This window comes from Rissa tridactyla, chromosome 10 (genome assembly GCF_028500815.1).
Source record: "Rissa tridactyla isolate bRisTri1 chromosome 10, bRisTri1.patW.cur.20221130, whole genome shotgun sequence".
NCBI classification, from domain to species: Eukaryota; Metazoa; Chordata; class Aves; order Charadriiformes; family Laridae; genus Rissa; species Rissa tridactyla.
Window position 1 is genome coordinate 23290750 of NC_071475.1, and position 20752 is coordinate 23311501.

Below are 20752 nucleotides of genomic sequence, written 5' to 3' on the forward strand. Positions count from 1 at the left end.
TTACTAAATTGAAAACAAGTGAGGAGACGTGATGCTGTTTTATAGTACAGCCTGAAATAAATGACTTTTTTTTTCCTAGTGAAGAAATTCATAAATAGCAAATTATCTGTTAACAGGTGTCTTGTTAAATGACTCTATGAAATATCAAAGATGCACACAGTATACAAATACTCAGGATTATGGTGTTCTCAAATAAAATGGCTTTGTTTTCTGTGAGCAGATGCAAATTGTCTTCTAAATCTGCTCATATCATGAAAGCTCCAAATAAACAAAGCTCTGTTTGAATGTTTAAGTATTTCAAAGTCTATTATATGTATAGCTTAAAGTCTCCATCCAGTGTAGAAGCTGTGTGATCTTCAGTCTTGTGCGTGTATCTAATTGTATATATTTGTTTTTACTAATGTATAATCAAAATATCATAAATCCATGCTAATGACTGTAAGTCCTGTTATGAATTATTCGGTTTTTCTAATTCCTGATTGAGATAAAATGCATTAGTTGGTTCATTTTAACTGCATTCTTGATTTAGTTATTCATAAGATCATAACAAAAAGCAATATATTTGGTAAATATGACTGCACTAATAGTGTGGCACTTCACTACAGCAATCTGATACTGACTCTTTAGTGAGGAATGAGTAATTAATTTTTATTTGAATTATAACTCATGTACATTACTGCAATATAGATTAGTGAATTCTGCTGTATCCTTGTGTTTTAAACCTAGCAATACCCTGCAACAGATTGTGTTTGGTAAAATGAATGGAGTTTCTGCCAAGGGACTGAATTAAAACTATGTTGAAAAACTGTTTTATAGCAATGTTTCCTAATTATCTGGTACCAGGTGTATTTCCTGCCTAGTTTAACTGCATATATCACCCATCTCATGTCATATATAATCCCTTACACATAACACAGCTTTCAAGACTCAAGTATGGTTTTCATGTTGTTAATATGCCGCATAAAATGAAAGCATTGCATAGACTGAAGTCCCGTTGCAGTTTGTTACGGGGCTGTGTGCCCTTGTGTGTGAGCATGAAGGGGCAACGCGGGAGGGCAGAAATGGCTTCGGTCATCAAACCCCCTCTAAGCTGGGCCGCACAGGGTGAGGGTGTTTTGGGTTGTCTCTCCCCGAAGCCTTAAAGAAAACAAAGTTAAATTTACAGAAGTGTGAAGTGCATTTTCTTTCCCCCCTTGCTGCTTTTTTTTTTCCCAACATATAAATAAGGACTTAGGATAGAGATGAAGCTCTCTGTCCCATGATCTTATCTGCAGACCTTGCTGTGCAAGTGATTTTTCTGTGGCACCTAATGGAATCACACAACTGGAGTTTGTGGTGGGCACAACAAGGATGGGTTTTGTCCTGGAAGCCCAAGTGTCCATCTTAGTGTCAACTGTCAAAACTGTTACTACTTTTCTGGAGTTGCTGTTGATTGATGCACTAACAGAAAATGCGTCCGGGCTGGGGCAGAACGGCAGTTGGGGGGCAGGTGGTGCAGGGTTTGATGGTCCAGGCCACAAGGTTGCTGCTGGTTTGGGCACACGTGGCTGCAGCTGTGAGGAGCAGTGTCCTGTCGCTTGCTGTAATCTTCTCCCCTTCCCCGTCCGTCCAGTTTAGTGATGAAGAAGGTGTTTTTCCACAGAGCACTTTCTCTTGTCAATTAAAAATGTAATTAAAAAGTTGAAATATTTTCACCAAGAAGTGTGATTTAGAAATGCTTGGTGTTCCCATCTGCCCATGAGCGTGGGCCCTGCGTTGGGAACTCAGTTCACGCAGCAGCACTGCGCAGCCGGGAGTAGAGCGTGAGGCTGCAGCCCCCGCAGAGCCCCCCTCACCTCCGCAGGAGGAGCGAGGGCAATCCTACCTATCCTTGCTGCCACGGCTTAAATCTATTGCAAGACTGTCCTCAAACTGTGTTTCATCTGGCAACCGGAGCGGGCAGCATTGCTCAGCCAGATCGGACTCAGGTCTGTTAAGGCATTGCTATAAAGTGTGTGTAATGAACCCTTTTGGGGATCAAAGAACACAGAGGGAAATGAAATTTGGTATTTTTTCTCCTATGAGATCTCGGTCAGAAATGAGACATGTATTCTTTCTTTCTCCCCCTCTTCTTCCCTCCTGTTAAATACAGTTTTTTTAAAGTTTTTTTTCTCATGTGCAGACATTTCATGATAGCAGGCACTATGTTTTGTACGTGTTTAATCATAGAATGGTTGGGGTTGGAAGGGACCTTTAAAGGCCATCTGGTCCAACCCCCCTGCAATGAGCAGGGACATCTTTAACTAGATCAGGTTGCTCAGCGCAACTGTCCAACCTGACCCCGAATGTTTCCAGGGTTGAGGCATCTCCTACCTCTCTGGGCAACCTGGGCCAGTGTTTCTCTCCATGATATTTGAAAAGTCATGGCAGTCAGGTGAAGTCCCGGGTGACTGGAAAAGGGGAAACATCGCACACATTTTTAAAAAGGGTAGAAAGGAGGACCCTGGCGACTACCGACCTGTCAGCCTCACCCCTGTGCCAGGGAAGATCATGGAACAGCTCCTCCTAGAAGCTAGTCTAAGGCACACAGAGGGCAGGGAGGCGATTCAGTATGGCTTCACCAAGGGCAAGTCCTGCCTGACCAGCCTCGTGGCCTTCTTTGTTGGAGTGACTACATCAGTGGACAAGCGAAGAGCTACGGATGTCGTCTATCTAGACTTCTGTAAGGCCTTTGACACGGTCCCCTCAACATCCTTCTCTCTAAACTGGAGAGATATGAATTTGATGGGTGGACTGTTCAGTGGATAAGGAATCGGTTGGATGGTCACATCCAGAGGGTAGTGGTCAATGGCTCAATGTCTGCATGGAGATCACTGATGAGTGGTGCCCCTCAGGGGTCCTTATTGGGACCAGTAATGTTTAATATCTTCATTAATTTTTCAGTTGCTCTTTATAGAGGAAGCCATGCTGGTGGTGAGAACTTGCCAGTTTCCAAAATGTAGTATTATCTCCTAAATTAGCTGTAACAAGTACAGAGGAATAGTCTTCTACTGAGGTTTGTATTATTTGTGTAAGTGCCACTATTTTTAACATTGAAGATAGCACTACACTTAAACTTCTCACCCTTGGTATCCAATCACGACTTTGCTCTACAAGACACTATATAAAGTTCTTCTACTATTGTTTGAAACACAGAATAACTGCCGTAAATACATGACAGCAGAAACGTGCTGGGAACATAGGCTGTCTCTGTATCTTCTGAACTGTGCAGCGTGGATACCCAGATGTTTTCAATTGTCGCCATTTCTATAAATGTCCCACTTATAGTTAAGCATTACAATTTTGCAAAGAAAAATTATTTGGCTTGATACCATATACCAAATGCAGACAAAAGAAAGGATTCTGTTAACTTTTTCATCAAATCTAGTCTATCGGAGAAGCTGCTATCTAACATGGTTGTCACATGCCGGGGGAGAGGGTTCTCAGTTCAGACGGAATGACTGCGGAATCACTCCTATCCACCTGAATGCAGTTCCCTAATAGATGAGAATTGTGCAAGACTGGCTTCCAAATGTTTAGGTTTGTTGCCAAGTGTCGACAGGAGAGCACTGTACCTTCAGCAGTGCCATTCTGCAGCAAGGGCATTTTTCCTACAACCCTTGTAGAGAAAGAGGTTCCCCCCCCTCCCACTTTAAGCACACTTAATTCAGGAGACATTCACTTGAAAACTGGCTGAGGATTCTTGAAAATACATTGTTCTGCAGTGTGGGTTGTGGGGAGTTGGTCAGTGAGTGCTCAGATGTGGAGCTGCCCAAGGTCCATTGACCCACACGTCTCCTGCAACTCAACTTTGGGGTGGCTTTGTCTTGTTTCCTTTTAATGGTAATGCCAAACCATGACCGAGACTGGCCTGGGAGGATGAATAAAATGCACGAACTGTTCCTTATATCCATATAAATGGCTTTAAAAGGAACTGGAGCATTTTTGATGAGCCAATGGAGAGAGCAGGCACTGCACCAACTCATCAGCACAGGGCCATTGACTCTGTGGAGGAAGCAGAGCCCTGTGGTCTGATATACCATTTTTATTATGTGCATTGACGTGTATATCAATACTGTGAAATCACAGCCCCCAAACATTTGTAATGCACCTCGTATCTCTATAAAAGGCATCTCTTAATCATTTTCATACCTGATACCTGTGTAACCGTTCCCAAAGCAGAAAGCTCGTGCGGAGGACCCGTTAGCTGGTGATGGGGAGACCATGTGCTTTGTGCGATGGAGTCCACCCACTGCGTGAGCAGTCGCAGGAGAAATCTTCCTAATGACACAGCACAGCGCCTGCCAGCTGCTGCCACGGAGCGGGCTCCTGGCACTCCAGTATCAGTTTAGTTGATTTATGTTAGTGGATGTTTGGTATTTGCACCCCAGCAGCACAGCAGATGTCCCATCATGAAGTAAACTTCTGTACAGGCTCCAAAAAATACTGTTTCTGCCCAGTCTGATGGCACCTGCGTCCGTTATATACAGTAGATGTGTAGTGTATTGAAAATCCCCTGCTTTAAGTCGTATTTCACTTGTAACCTGAAAATTTACATCTTAAGTGGAAACCCACAAGGAGAAATATAAAAAGTAGTGCAGCATTCTACGTGTCCGTCTCTTTTACTGCGTCTTAGTGCCAGTGTTTTACATGAGCTCATTAGCAGAGTCAGCGTTATGTCTCTCAAACCCTTTTCAATTATGGCTTTAAACCAGCTGAACCCTCAAATTCAGCTGTAGGATACTCTAGGTATATGTACTCTAGGTAATTCTGAGGAGTGAAAGTTCTTTATCGCGTGGAAACAATTTCTTAATGCTACGTATGTCAAACCTATTGAAAGCACTCACGCTAAATACGAAGAACTTTGAGGGACTGTGACGAGGAACGTGTTTCAGTTTGTTGTTACTCATCAGTGAAACTTCATATTTACAATGTGGTATAAGGGAACTACTGCGGCTTGTGTGTGCCATGTGCCGAGCTTGTGTACGCTCCGTGTGCTGAATTCCATTTGTTGGGAAGGTGTACTTGGACACCCCAAGTGTGTCCACCCAGCCCAGCGAGTGGGAGCGAAGGCACTGTTACAATCGCATAATGACTTATTAAATTAACTTGCGTTATGTAGCCAAGCATGACTCTTCAGGTTTTTTTGTTCAGAGATGTCAAAGGTAGAGTTCTCTTCAAACCAGTTGTCTTTTATTGTAAATGAAACTCTAATTTGCTTCTGCGGTTCCTGTCTGAAAGACGTTACTGAGTGATCGATGATGTCAAGATACTGCAGGTATCAGTCGCTTTTTTCTGTATGTGCGTATAACCAAATGGAATGGAGAAAGAAAGAAAAAAAAAGAACAAAAAGCTGAACTATTGTTATTTCAAAGATCTTCTCAATTAAAGAAACAGTGGTAAACCAAATCCATTCCATACCAAAAATTGCCGGTGTGTGTTTTATACAGGTTCCACAAAGGAATTGATTGAGAGCTGCTGTGGAGCTGGACAACAGTGGGCTGTGGACAACGGGGAGTGCACAGAAATCCCTGTAAGTGGAATGGATGGTGATATTTGCAGGTACGTAAGGCAAAACCGAGCATTTTAGATAAACATAGAGAGCGGTCCTTTAGAAGAAATCAAACAATTGTACAAATCATGGGATGTGCAGGAGACTGGGAACTGTTTCGTTCATTGTATAAATTATTGGTAGAGTGGCAACATGCCACGGCAAATTAGAAAGAGGGATTTCTCCCTCCCTTTCCCCAAAATCTAATCTAAACAACAGCCTTGTAAGATTTTTTTTTTCCTCTCTCACGTGAGCAGAGCACAAATTTTTGTTTCCCAGTTTCATGCACATCTGTGGAGTTGCAGATAAATAGAAGGGCAGAGTTGGTCTTCCATTTGGCAAGTGCTAAATGCGATGATTATCCATATCATTAAATGATGTGTTTATTGTCCAGTGTGAATGGCTGCTGGTTCTGCTGTCTGTGCTCAGCTGGAGGGGTGGACCATATGCCTTGATAATGCTGCTGGTATCAATAGCATCTGGTCCGAGTGAGGGTGCCAGATTCAAACTGCACAGCAAGACAAGAAGAAGGGGTGCAGAGTTACAAGGGCAACGTATTACGCTCGCTGCAATTCTTCTCCCCCCTAGTCTGAAACAGGCCTTAGGGAGGGATGAAGGCAAAGTTATCTGAGACTCGCACGGTGCAATGTAAGCCAGATGGATTTCTCTAAGACAGATCCCAACATTTTCAGCATTAAAAAAGTTTGGCATAATAGTTTTTATGAAAGTTAGTATCCTTGCACCTTTTTGAAGTTACTGGGAGATTAAAATCCCCCCCCACTGGGATCTGGCATGACATAACTGACACATACCAACTGTCTATGAAGTAAAGACAGATTAAAAAATTCCAGCCTTGGCCTAAGTAGGTGCAAATCCAATACATTAATGAGTTGCACCTGCACATCTGAGGCTGGGCTTAGATGAAAAAGCCAGATCCTAAATGTTTCAGTCCCCGTGAATCTGCTGGGATTTAAGAGACTAAGAGATGAGGAGTTCAGTTGTTTTACTTTCAAAATTTCGATTGTGTTTTAAAGAAAACAGTTCATGTAAAAAAAGTGTTCAAGAAAAAAAAGTGGCTTCAGAACCTTGAAAGCAGAGACAAAACCTTCCTGCTGCCACTGGGTGCTGTGCCGGTGTGCCGAGCTGGTCACCGTGCACGTATCCAAACCTCAGGCGTGAAGATGCCCGCAGGTCATGCAAGCTCCAAAGAGTCTGCCACTAACTCGACTCAGTAGCTAAGGATTTTAAAAAGTGTAAGATAGATTTTGATTGCAAAAATTAGTTACTCTTCTGCCAGGATAGTTGTCAATAAATACTTGTGTTTTACAAGTGACCGTCAGTCTACTGACGGATCCTGAAGAGGGTAGATTTAGATTTAGATTTAGATGAGATCTCAGGCAGAAATTCTTGGCTGTGAGGGTGGTGAGCCCCTGGCCCAGGTTGCCCAGAGAAGCTGTGGCTGCCCCATCCCTGGAGGGGTTCAAGGCCAGGTTGGACGGGGCTTGGAGCAACCTGGGCTGGTGGGAGGTGTCCCTGCCCAGGGCAGGGGGTGGACTTTAAGGTCCCTTCCAACCCAAACCATTCTGTGATTCTATGATAATTTTTTTTAGCTTAGGCAAATGAGTGAAGCCTCCCCTGTGGCTGCTGAGGCTATAGATTTTTTAGATAGAGGTTGCAGATTGAGGTGTCTGTTGTTTCCAAGTGCTGGGGTTTTCAAGTGGCAAAAACGTAAATGTTAAAGCTACTTGTTGATGTGTCTTGATGTCTCCGGACATTCTATATTCATGTACCAACTTGCCGTATCTCTGTGTAATGACCAACACTAACTGCAGGATGGGAAATATGTTAATTGAGATGGTCACGGTCAGGATGAGCCTTTAGAAATAAACAGATTAGGGTTCACCCAGGGCTTGGCTACAGACAGACAGTGGTGAGTGATGTGTGAAATGTGATGTCCCACTCTTTGAACAGACGTAATGTCTTGCTCAGGCAGGGACACGATGATGCTTTTTTGATCTGCTCAAGGGTGGGTTATATGCAAAACCCCACCACATTGCAGTATGAATTTTCCCATCTTTCCTATTTCTCCAGCCCTCTCAAATGCCATACAGTAAAACAAGTCGTGCTTATCTGAAGTCTTTTTTAAACACAATTTGTTCGCTTACTTCGAAGGTACAGACACAATGGTACTGGTAAGAAACAACAGCAAGTTACCTAGAAATGACTTCTCCAAGAGAGGAGTGTGCTGCAACTGGGACTACCTAAAAGAGATCACGTGTAGTAACTAGATGAATGAACTTAAAATAAAGCAAGTTACAGGAAATCTTTTGGTAGTGAATTGATAGTCAGATGTAAAAGTACCCCCAGAGCTTGTACCACTGGCTGTGTCAGAAATAGGTTGTTAGGCTCGATTAAATCTCATCTGACCCAGTGTAGTAGTTTTTATCTCATAATTGAAATGTGGTTTATCATAATAGAGCAGAGTTTATCTGGGTGGCATTTATATCAGCCGTACCAGTGTGAATCCTGCTTTTTGCTGACACTGTGTCCTAATAGAGACTAATCAGTTGAATACATTGACGTCATTTCACTGATCTTAACCGATACGCTCTTTGCCTAAAGCAGAAATGTTCTGAATCTTCTTTGAACCAACAGCTCGTTTATCTGGTCGCAAAAGACTGGTTAGCGAAAGACTGAAATCAAAAATGGCCAGTGATGCTCCAGTGCTCCAGACAATACTGTTTCTGCTACGTATTTCAGACATGAGAGGAATTTCTCATGGCTAAACGTCACATTTAACAAGAACACGAATGCATAGAGATTTCAGTCTTTTCATACGGCAAACACTTTGCGTATATAAAAATGCTTCTGGTAGCATTTTGTCATTTCTACAAACAACAATAACTTTCCCTTAGGGTTTTGTTTTTTTTTTTTAAATTATTTTTTTTAAATTACTGGTACTTGAATATATTTGGGTAATAACCATTCATTGCTCAAAAAATTGTATTTCTCCAGTTGGCAATTAATCCTGGATTAGAAAAGTAACTTCCTTGAAAGCAAAGCCCATGGAGGTGGTAATCCCCTTCCTGTAATCAAACTCAGACCACTGCTTCCTGGTTACACCTCTCTTATGCTATCCAGATGAAAAATACTACTGTAAAGCTGACACAACAAGCCATTGGTATAGGGAGAGCGGCCAAGTGGCTGTCACTGCCTGGTTTCTACTGGAATAAGAGACATCCCTTTCTTTTGTCTTTTTTTTTTTTTTTAATTTTTCATTGAAGCCTTAGGGTGAAAGCTGTGAACTGGAAATACATTCTTCTCAGGAAAGAAGAGGTTTTGTTTCCTAGGAGAACTGTGTTTTCTTGCAGTAATAATGGTATCTGACTGACAAAAGTTGTTTGCTTGCAAATAATTCGGTTGCAGGAGAACTGCTTCGCTATGAGGCGCTGCCTGTTAAAAAGCATCAGCCTCCCATCCATCGTGTCCAGGGTAGCCCATGAGGCAGCGTGCCCTGTTAGAGTGCATCAGCAAAAGACACTTAGACATCAAGGTTATTTTTGGAAAAAGATAAACTTTCCTTAATTCCTTTCTGCTGCCAAATCTGTCCCCAACAGAAATTTACCCTTACTCGTAACATAATGTTATTTCACCTGAGTTTTAACATGTTCGTCTGTGTCACATATGCCCAATCTACAGGCCCCGTATTCAACATAAGCCCCTCGGGAGGGTTTTGTGGCCTGCAGCTCTCAGCCCTCACCCTTCCCCACCGCGGGGGCCCGTCCCTCTCGCGTGCCCAGACACGCACCCGTCCTGGGGTGCTGCTCGTCTCCGCGCTGCGTGGAGCGAGAGCGGGGCTCCTGGCGTAAAGCCAAAGGGCCACGGGATTTTGTCTGCTCTTTTGCATATGAATGAAAGAAGCAGGTACCTCTTCAAATGGGCGGGGGGGGAAATCCACTATGAACTTTAAAAAGTAGGGAAGAGTATTTTATTATTTCAATAAACATCTATTAAATTTCATTAGGAATTTGCCATTTAGATTTTAAATCTGTTTCATTTTAACCTTCGGTGCATCTCATTAAAATGTTTGATTTGAAGAGCCGTATATAGGAAATGTAGGTTCCCAAAGTACTTCGTATACAGTGATGAAGTCACCCATAACTTTTCTTTGATAACCAAAGTAAGAGGAAAGCTTACATTCTGGGTTACAACCTGCAGGGCTATAAAGAGTTTATAGGGATTTTGTGATGTGACACTTTGCTTAAGTCCTGTCCAGAGCGTCAGTCCTCTGGTTGGTGAAGAAGTGAGTACAGGTGCATTTCCCTTTTCCCACTTCCCAAGGAAGAAGGTTTCTGTCTGTTTTCCGTTTCTGAAACATTCTGAAGACTTCCAAGAAGCAAAACACGGGGCAGAACTGTTGCACAAATCCTGTGAGAGATATTGGTGACCAGAATTCGAGAGACAGTGATCTAAACACAAGCCTTCTTGAGGATTTATCAGTACATCTTTTTATTAGACGTGAGGAAAAAAGTATATCCTGCAAAAGTCAGTGGTACCGTCTGTATTGTATTAGTATTGTCACACAAGTCAAAGAGAGACCCAATCTGGGGAACGTATTGTGAATGCAATAGGTCTGGGGGTTTTTTTGCATCCCATCTTGATGTCTTCTCAGTGTCAGCGAACACTTGACCTCCGTGATCCTTTGCAGGATTGCTCAGAAGCAGTGCTGCGTCTCCACCGTGAAGGAGAACAGCTGCCTGGCTGGCATGATCGCTGCCAAGGAGGGAGATGCCTGCGGCCCAGAGGAAAGCGATCCTTGCGGAGGATCATCGTATAAGGTAAGTTGCTCTGATGCTTTTATAGGGTTTCGTTCCAAATATGAGGTGTCCTCATTTCTTGCATTTAGCAGTAATTTCTTCATACGTTATTACAGAGCACAGAAAACTAGAAAGTTGCAGGAATGTGGTGGGGAAATTACACTGTTTGCATTTAGGTTTCAATTGCCTGGTGATGCAGCTCCTTTTAAAACTTCTCAGTAATTTTGTTTTGAATTATTTCCATCTCCGTTTTTGAGATTCAACTTGCTGTGTTGTTTTGCTTCCTCACTTTGGAAGTAGCTGAAAAGACCATTTTAGGTTTTATATCTACGGTGTAGAAGAATTTAGAAAATGATAGGGCAAAACTTAATGGAAGATATAATGGAAAACGCGTTACTGAAGAGTTCGCTTGGCTACGGTGTTGAATCGCAGCCTCATTTCTCAGTTAAACAAAACGACGGACAAGAGGAACCAGCATTTTAGATGGTGATGGAAGCTTTTGTTCATAAATAAAGGTAGACTATTAACGAATGGTTCAAATCACGAGCCACAGCTTCAGCTTCTGTAAATGAGATTTGCTTTATGAGAATCAGTGGAGCCAAACCAATTTAAACCAGTTTGAAGATTCAGCATCTTGCTTGCTGGCTTGTCTTGTTTTTTACCAGAAGGGTGCATTTCAGAATTCATTTCACTCTGATAATAATTTACATAGCTATATCTAAGCTTAAGTGCAGCTTCCCTTGTCTCAGCAGGAAACTGATTAGTTCTGTCTCTTCTTATACATCGGTGATTCTTGCAGATAATTGTTCACTGGAAAAGCAAAATACACGGACGTCTACTGCAGAGTTTAAAGTTTAATTAGCTATGCCAATTTGTCATTTTCAGAAATATTATCTACGTGGGTGTGGAGTCTAGCATTAGAATAAAAAGGGAATTTGTGCACTTGGGAGAAGACATTAATATTTCTGAAGGGTGATAGAATTATTATTCTTAGGTTTTCACCATGGGTCTTTTACATGCCAGGCAGAGCGCGTGCCCTAGAGTAAGGCTTATCACACGAGCCATTCCTCAGAAAGAAGTGGAGAGGGAAAACTTCACCATTCCTGCCTGAACTGAAACAAGTTACAAAATACTCTCTTGGAATAGCTCCTCGTGCCAGTTCCAATGTAATGTCTTCCTTCGAGAGAAACCGTCTGAAATGGTAAAATAATTGAAGGAATGGCATTGCCCTCCGCTTTAGCTCTTTAGTCAGTGCTGCTACTGCTTGAAAAAAAAATAATAAAAATGAATAAAGATTGAAACTGTTGAGACTTTAAGAAAAGCTTTCTAGTTCTGTTATAGTTAAACGTTCTTTCGGAGGTGACCTCGCAGAAAATGCTGACAAGCGTATAGCGGTGTTTCCCTTGATCCACTCCGCTACTGCCGACTGCTGTGTCTGGGTGTCGTAAATCACAGGAGTTTGTCTGGAATGTGGAAGGATAAATTCGTCGCCCCAAAGACTTTGCAAGATGTTTAGGCTGTCCTGCCAAAAGCCAGGGGGTTTACTTCCAGGTACCAAACACGTGTACGTCTTCAGGCATTTTAGATGTAGAGTCCTTACTTTTGCTTCAAGATGAACACAGCAGTGCCAGTTTCTTAGATCCAGCTATTCAGCTTGTGTTCAATACAACTCAATCTTAGGCTGCTTTTAATTGTCATTTACTCTAATACAAAAAGCACATGCTTAGGGACTTTTTTCTAGTGGATGGAGATGCCACCGTGGTAAATCCCATTATGCTGGATTCCAGCAAAGATGTTTTTGAGAGTAACATAGAATGTTGGGAATCAACCACGGTTCTCAAGGTATGTTTCTCGGTTGCAATGTAAAAAAAGTCGTATTTGTTATTATATCAGTTGTAGAATTCTACTCAAGTTCAAAAGGTAGCTAATAGAAGATCAAGACATTCCAAGTTTTTGCGTTTTAGAAGGAACTTTTTGATGAACAAGTTTTTCCACTGGAAAATGAGAACTTGTATTCACCTGGAAAATATGTGAACCCAAAAGTGTATGACTGATTCAGTACTCTCTGTGATGCCTGCACATGGGATGATTTGTGAATCAAAACTATGACTGAAAAAAGCCATATTCTTCACAGCAAATATTCCGATATTTTACAACACTTCATTAAAAACATGTATTATCCTTAACTTCTTTTGTTTTGCAAATTGAAGCTGAAAAAATTGTACCAAACCAAAAAAATATTTCTAGAAAGAATTTTCAGTTCATAAAATTTTGAATTTGGGAATTCTGTATTTGGGGAGGATGAAAAAGGATTTTTCACTTTTCTACCATGACCACAATCCCTTATAGTTAGATAATCACTTTTTTTTTTTTAAAGATGATTTAGCCCATTTAGTATCAAAAATAATTCAGCATCTTCAGGACGTGTACTGTAAGTTATTCACAAACGTGTATTTGGGCACATAAAGGCAACTCTTTATGGCTATGTATATCTGCAGATGTGAATAACGTCTACTATTTTTGATGTTTGGGGATTTTTCAGATTAGAAAGCAGGGACATAAACTGTGAGCTGTAGTTATAGGTACTGGGCTGAACATGCAAGGGATACATATTGCACGTAAAATGCTCGGGAAACCCTAAAGCTACAGTGTTTGAATCTGGAAAAAAATGACTCAGCAGAAGTTTCTGCAGGTTGAGGTGTTAGTGGACAATTTCCCTGTCTCCCCAGTGCAGACAGACTCTGGTTTAATGCCCATCTAGGATTGCTAATCATGAAATGTGATTCCTTTCCATTTCCATACTGCGTCCAACCCTTACAACGCTCCTTCTCTTATTTGCTCTCCTCGGGTCAGAGATCTCTCTCCTGGGAAGTGGGAGCTTAGTTCAGTTTTCTTCTGTTCCGTCCTTGGACTTTCTGTTGACATAGCTAACTGGTGCCAGTTTGAATTATGACCTTCATTATATGTCTGACGCCTTTCATAGACCGAGTATTTGACTGGACTGAAATCGCTCCCCTTGGTTCAGGGAGGCTCTTTCCGTGTAGCTGCAAACTATAAATGAGTGCTGCTGGGCTGGATGTCTTCATTATTGAAGGAGTCGCAGAGGCAAAGAGACTCTGCGTTTTATAACTATTCTGTCAGTGAAAGCGTCTAACTATATATGTATATTATTAGGGATGTCAGGACAGTTACATTTAAATCCAGACAGGCATCTGCAATTCACATGTGGCCCCTGTATGTCTCTGTAGCAGAGACTCACAACTCCTCCCTTCCTTGCTTGGTTAGGTACCCGCTGTGCATATGCAGTACGGACTTTTTGAATCTGGTATAATTCATCTGATGCATTTTTGTGGGCCAACTCTGCAATAGATTTGTATGTGACTGGGTAAAGCACAAGAGAGTTGTTGTCTGCCACCTGCAGCAGAGGGAAGTGCAAGAGAGACTACATTTCTGGGGTGCCCCATTGCATCAACCTGTCAGCCAACCTGCTGCTTACATACACGCAGGAAGAAAAGGAAGGCAAATAGCTCATAAAATACACCCTGGCCTTTCTCTAGCCACTGTCTCAGCGAGATGCTGTCCAGGACAGTCAGGTAATTAAAGGTCACGGGCAGGGTTTGCAGGGCAGCGGTGCAGAGAGGAAAGAGTCGTTACTGACAGAATCACAGAATGGTTCGGGTTGGAAGGGACCTTAAAGATCATCTCATTCCACCCCCTGCCCTGGGCAGGGACACCTCCCACCAGCCCAGATTGCTCAAAGCCTCATCCAGCCTGGCCTTGAACACCTCCAGGGATGGGGCATTGACAACTTCCCTGGGCAACCTGTTGCAGTGCCTCACCACCCTTACCTTAAAGAATTTCCTCCTGATATCTAACCTAAATCTCCCCTCTTTCAGTTTGAGGCCCTTGCCCCGTGTCCTATCATTACACCCCCTGAGAAAGAGTCCCTCGCCATGACATGCTGACAGAGCTCAGATGCTGCTGCTGATCCTCATGTCCATGCAAGATATTTACAATTTCTTTCGCATTGCTTCTAAACTAACCATTTTTTAAAGCCCTAATGTGAATACAGATTTGTATTATTTTGTTTATAATATACTATGTAATGTACTGTATTATTTTGTTTATAATATACTATAATGGCTGTGTGCAAGAGCTAGAAGGAGGTGGTCTGTGGCATCACTGCTTCCTTGCATGTGAAGCTGCCGAAATCATTGGCACAGCGAGACTTGGCTTGTAGCCTGGTGGCAGTTGACCCATTTGTGCAGGATGGCAAAACCAAGCACAAGTAAAGCTTTGATGTTTGCAACTGTCTCAACCCTAAGTGCTTTTCCAGATGCTCCACTCTTAAAGAAAGTGCAGATCAGTTCCAGGTGTGGGGGGGGGCTCGTCCCTCAAGCGGACTGTATTAAATCCTTGTTACTGATAGTCTCCTTCTTTTGCAGCAATGCTGTGATTGCTGTAATCTGGGCCTGCGATTAAGGAGCGAGGGGAAAACCTGCGAGTCCAACATAAATCTGGGCTACCCCTGCAGTCATGTGATGCTCTCCTGCTGCGAAGGGGGAGACCACTTTATCCATCCAGAAATCAAAAGGCATCCTGAACCTTTGCCAACAGTGACACCTGAGAAGGGTAAGTGTCAGTCTGTGATGTGAAGGCAATGCAGAGAAGATCCCTGTCTCGCAGAGTCATGCAAGCAGGTCCTGGAAGGAGTAATGCTACAGGAGGACACTTGCCTTCCTTCTTGGTTCAAATATAGACTCCCTTGTTCTTAAAACAGTTTTGAAAAAGAAAAAAATACGTAGGCGTTTCTGATCCTCAAAACGTACCTTCTTTAGTAGTTTAGGGTTTTGGTGTTTTCCTCCACCCCTGAGTCACATAGTACAGAGACCTGCTATTAGCCCTTCTTACCAAGAAGCACAGGTGAAGCTGGTCGTTTTAGCAGAAGCAAACCTGAAAGATTCTGCATAAAGCAAAGTATGAGTACTTTCCAGCCAAAGCAACCCCATGGATTATGGGGATACCAATGAAACGTCCTGGGAATGGATTTCCTATTGTACTGCTGAACATCAGAGCAGCTTTCTCACGGCACGCTCCGGAGAAGGCCCAGAGCACTGCAAGTTTGTTTTTACTCTTTCAACATATGAATGCAGTGATGCCGAAGAGCTAAGTCAAATCCCTGCGGCCAAAGAGGCACGACAAAGGGAGCACGACAAATCTGGAGCTTGGACGGCTATGCTTCCTCCCTTGGCCCAAGGTCCCGCTCCTTCCAGCATCGTTCTGTAGCCACCTGTCACGCGTGAGCTGCGTGGTAACCTCCTGCATATGCTAGGGTTCAAATTTTGTCCATTCTCTTCTCAAGACCTAAATGTGTATTTTCTCTCGCCAGCAAATGTCAGGGTTTATTTTGACCTAGCTGAGACCTCACTGAGAAGGAAGTTTGCGTGTATGTGTTTAAGAAAAGCTGACTGGGGAACTCGCTGAACAATTCATTCTAGTACTGCAGAAAGGCTTGTCAAACTTGGTCAGGAAATGAAAAGGGTAGTGCTTTTGCCAGTGTTTAAAAGCAGTAGGTAGGATGGCCACGGCACTATGAAGTGGGTCCTAGGACGTTTGTAATGCTAGCCACAGAAGCAGCTGATAAATCAACAGTGGTGTTGAAGAGAGTTTCCAAACCTACTGGATAAGTGTTTCTCCTGAACTTAGAAGTGGTTCTTCAGTGCGGCCAGTTTCAGATGAGGCTTCAGAGTGCTACCTTAGTTCAAAGAACAAGAGCAATGGTGTTAGTCAGTGTGAAAGGTGAGCTTGTGACCTCCCAGGCTGTCCTGGTTTGAGGACATCTGTTTCTCAGTGGCTCCTGTAAAATGTCTGTCCCTCCAGCCTTACAGAAGGAGGTGGTGGACCTTCAACACAAATGTCTTTTCTTCAGGATGAGTTCGCTTACTCTTGTCCTTGGAGTAGCTGTTTTGGGTAGATTTGATTGTATCTGAACTTTGTGTGACCAAATGCTCCATATTCATAGAATCATAGAATGGTTCGGGTTGGAAGGGACCTTGAAGATCATCTAGTTCCAACCCCCCTGCCTTGGGCAGGGACACCTCCCACCAGACCAGGTTGCTCATTGTATAGTCCTAATACTAAAACACCTCTTAGAGAATCAGCAAGTGTTGTTTTGTTGCAGTTTCAGAGACGGAAGATCACAACGAAGCTTTGTCCATCAGTAACGAAGCTGAACTGTCAAATAACCTGCCTGGAGATGACCTGGATGAATGTCTTATCTATGGTGGGGAACTCTGTCAGCATTTGTGTATAAACACTGTGGGGTCCTACAAGTGTTCGTGTTTTCCAGAATTCACTTTGCAAGATGATGGGACCAGCTGCTTGCCAGGTGAGAGAACAGACACAAAACACCATGAATGGCAGTGTCTCTGTGCCACCTGCGTTGATCTTCCAAGCTTTTCTTTAGTTTCTCTGTAATTTATGTGAGTTTTTTTATGGGTGTTAATGCACGGACATTTTCTGTAGAAATTGGACAGGTTCATAATGTAAAGAAAAAGAACCATTTAGGAAACTTAATTTATGTGTATTGGTGGCATGAGATCAGGGTGGTATTTAATAGGTTCAAATCAAGACTGTTTCACTTTTCAGAAGAGGATTTGTAAGGATGGTTTATGAAATACCTTTTCTTAGAGTCAATTTGTATTTCACAGTTGGCTTTCCTTTAGATAAACTTTAGTCAGTCCAGACAGACAGCATTGCTTCCTGAACTTTGATTTTTATCTAAAATCATTAACATCTTTCAGTCATACAAAATCTAAATATATCTAGTGTGGTGGAAGTCTTGAAAAGAAAGTCTATTGTGTTGTAATTGTTTTGATGTCTGGAGTTCTCTAATGGCAAGATTTCAAATCAGATATAAACCGAAAAGTTGAAACTTTATATTAGTTACAAGTGCTTTCAGTTATTTAACAAGGAAAATAACTGTTGCCATCCAATGACAAAATTCCTTAAACTTCAAATACTTTCTGCCCAAGCCAAACAATGAACATTCATTATGTCATTCTTCTCGACATGATGTTACAGCGCTTGCATCAGTAATGTGTTTGACAGTGTTTCTGCGGCAGCTGTCTGCTCTGGTGTTTGTATTAAAAATCTGGGGAAGGAACCTAATCCAAAAGAGGCAAAGAAAATGGTTCTTATTTTAGCACTGCAAAATTTGGCTTGATGGCTCACCTGGAGCATATATGTGGTTTTGGTTCGCTTTGCTTTGCTTCTCCCACCACCGACTCTGTCGGTGCAGATTTGGGGTCAATACATCTTGTACCTGGGTAGTCGGTATTCCTGGCAGATCTGCAAGACTGCAGTGCTTACGGCTGTGCCAAGAGCGTAGAGGGATTTACGGAGGTCAGCTGAGGTGGAGGATTGCGACGAGGGTAGGGGACTGCGAGTGAGACGTCTGAGACACACGGAGAGTGAGGCGAGGAAGGGTCGCTCCCGTCATTCTGGAGTCCTGGCTCAAATGAAAGGCTGGGCGAGGGAGCCAGTGGGGCACGGCACCTCGCTTGCTGGCCTTGGCTGTAAACCGTAGGTGCTCTACCTGGCAACGTAGCACAGTGGCCTTTTATTTCTCATTTTTCCTCTGTGTATGTGCACGTCTCTGTCATGTCGTCTGGGCACGGAGACCCGCACCACTCAGGTTTAAATCTCGTGCAGTTGGCAATTTTTACTCCTGCGATTAGACGTAATGCTTTCGGTTTTGTACCTGTCCCAGTACATTTCCTGCTCTTTGCTGGACTGTGACTGTTTTTGTATTTAAGTTGTTTGTTTGGTTTTTTTTTTTTAAACGCTTTTTCATGAGGCTTGGAAGAAGTAATATTCTTGCTGTGGCTCTGTGAGGCAAGGAGACAGCATACATTGATGAAACTTCAAAAGCTGTTTCTCGCTTCTCTGCTCTCTTTCTGGGGAAATCATTCAGGATATGCAGCAACAGGTGTCTTGTATTTGCCTCCGTGTCATAGCCCGTTGTATGTTTGTGATTTCATTTCCTTGTTGTTTTTTGGTTTTTTTTTTTTTTTTTTTTTTAATGAAATCACTCTTCCCCAAGCCTGTATTGCAATCACACTTTGTCATTGAACGTTGTCATTGTTTGGTGGCTCACACTTTGCTCCAGGTGACACTTAAATCAATAGGAATAAGACACATCCCTCTTAAGGAAGGATTTAGGCTTCTGTTTTGATAATACTGATAAACTGGATTACTCTTATGGATGTAATAGAGCTTTTTTTTTAACTATTCTGATACCTTTAACATTACTGTTTGGTGAAAATCTTAATGACGGATAGCAGCTGTCACGTTTTCCCCTTGGCTGTGTAAAAATCATTCCAGAGTATCCTGTGCTTGTAAAGGTGACTGCCTGTTTTTCATCTGTGTTGGAACAGGATGTACAGAATAAGCGTAAAGACTTGGTTTGGGTTCTGCTTTTTTTTTTTCATCACACACCAAATGAAAGACAGCCACTGTCTTTACAATATCGCGGCGTTTTATAAAAGAAAATGAAGACTTTCTGTTTGGTTCATTAGGTGTTGCAGTATTTTACTCCACAGAAGTTATTTTCAGCCAAGCCCTGATCCGTGTCCGTGAGGTTTGTGAGCATCTCCCTGCGCATGCAGCACGCTGCGTGTGTGCTCTCGGACAGTTGTTCATAACAAACACACGGCGGCTTCCAAAACTGATTATTCACCTCTGTGCATAGACAGTTCACCAAAATGTTTCCTCCTTGAACCGTGATGGAGTGGGATGAATGGGACCGGGACCCTTGCCATGGGGTGCCTGGTGGAGATGGTGCTGTCTCTGATCCACCGCTGCCTCCCTTGCCTTGCAGATCCTGACAGGGGACAGGTGACGAGGCTGGAAGCAGAAGCCACCGTCCCTCCAGCAGCCTCTCCTTCCCAACCTCTTCTCATCATGTCCTTACAAGAAGAGCAGGATAAGTGTAAAGGTATGTTGGAGGTATAAACTGCAGATGAGTGAGGAGCGTTTAGAGAGCCTGAATAAAATTCCACACGTCCCTCCCCCAGTCTGATTTCAGCGCACATCCTTGATTTGTTACCTCTGGCCTAAGGCTGAGGAATTGTCAGGGGAAACCTGAGGAAGTAATTTGAGGCTATACTCTGGTTTCGGGGTTGTTACACACCTGCTATTTAGTTTAAGGTAAGCAGTGCAGCTGTGCGGCGCAATGGGAACAATCCAGGTCGGAGCGGCACAGGTGTGGTTCTGTGTAATAGCCGGGCTCTAAGTAGTGATTGGGGCTGTCTTGGGCAGATTGTTTACAAACTGCACTCCCCCATTGCCTAAACCGGGATTATATTTGGCTGACTTGGAGGTTTGTAACTTCAGCTGATCCGTGTTGTGAATGCTAATGTATTTTGCGATTTTGCTTTGTATAGATAACGGTCCCTGCAAGCACATCTGCAGTATTGTGGAAGGAAACGTTGTGTGCTCGTGTTTGTCTGGATACACTATCATGGCTGATGGGGTTTCTTGTGAAGGTAAGCGGTTCGGGTTCACCACAGAGACATGGTTTCTATGGACACTTTTTATAGACGTCGTTGATCTCATACCCCTAGGTGTTTCTCTAAGGGTTCCTTATTTTCAGCGTTGTGAATTGCAAGGGGCAGCACAGAGACCATCTGCCAGAAGGAATACCAGATCTGCTTCACAGACACCTCCTGCAGCACGTCTGTCCAGTGCACCTGTTCTCTGGGGACTTCAGGTGAAGGCAAGCCTGGATTTGTGCTCTTTTCCTCTCACATTCCAGGCTTTTTTTTCAGCCCTCTGGGTTTCTCTTCTGACTACCATTCCTCCCCAGGGTCTGTCTGCTCAGCTGTGGACGTGCAGCTTTTCTTCCTGAGAACGGGAGCAGCTCGCAGGCTGCGGGCGTATTTGCTGTCCTGAGGAGCCCCCTCGGAGCTGCTGCTCTGCCCTGTCACCTGTTTGGTTGGGGTTTATTTCTGCTTGCCTTGCAAACCTGAATTCAGTGAAGCTTTACAGCTGCGAAGAACGTGCCATTGTGAGCTTGTCCAGCTCCATGGGTTTCACTTGACACTGAAGCTCAGGCCTGCACAATGAGGAGCAGGGAATTCCAAACTGCAGCGGGATCTTTCACATTATATAAATTTTAAATGGCCGTGTTTGGGTAGTGACAAAGGATATATTTGCCCAGGAAAGATTTGGGGGTCAGAACCAGTGCCCTGTGACATACTTTAATTATAAATCTGTACATACGGGAGCAGTAACAGCCAGCAGTGAAATGCAAGTTGAAGGTTCAGATGCTCAGAATTGCTCACAAGTGATCCACATCCCTCTT

The 20752-nt window shown here is 43.1% G+C and overlaps 1 protein-coding gene across 6 annotated transcripts in view; it reads left to right on the plus strand.

The window, feature by feature from the left end:
* The window catches only part of FBLN2 (fibulin 2), a 121276-nt gene that overhangs the window by 76060 nt on the left and 24464 nt on the right, over positions 1-20752 (plus strand). For all 6 annotated transcript variants that reach the window (XM_054216447.1, XM_054216445.1, XM_054216446.1 and 3 more), the window contains exons 3-8: positions 5469-5580; positions 10278-10407; positions 14832-15018; positions 16568-16774; positions 19268-19384; positions 19833-19934. In XM_054216447.1, the coding sequence (XP_054072422.1) occupies positions 5469-5580; positions 10278-10407; positions 14832-15018; positions 16568-16774; positions 19268-19384; positions 19833-19934 (855 nt within the window). The remainder of the gene's footprint in view (positions 1-5468; positions 5581-10277; positions 10408-14831; positions 15019-16567; positions 16775-19267; positions 19385-19832; positions 19935-20752) is intronic.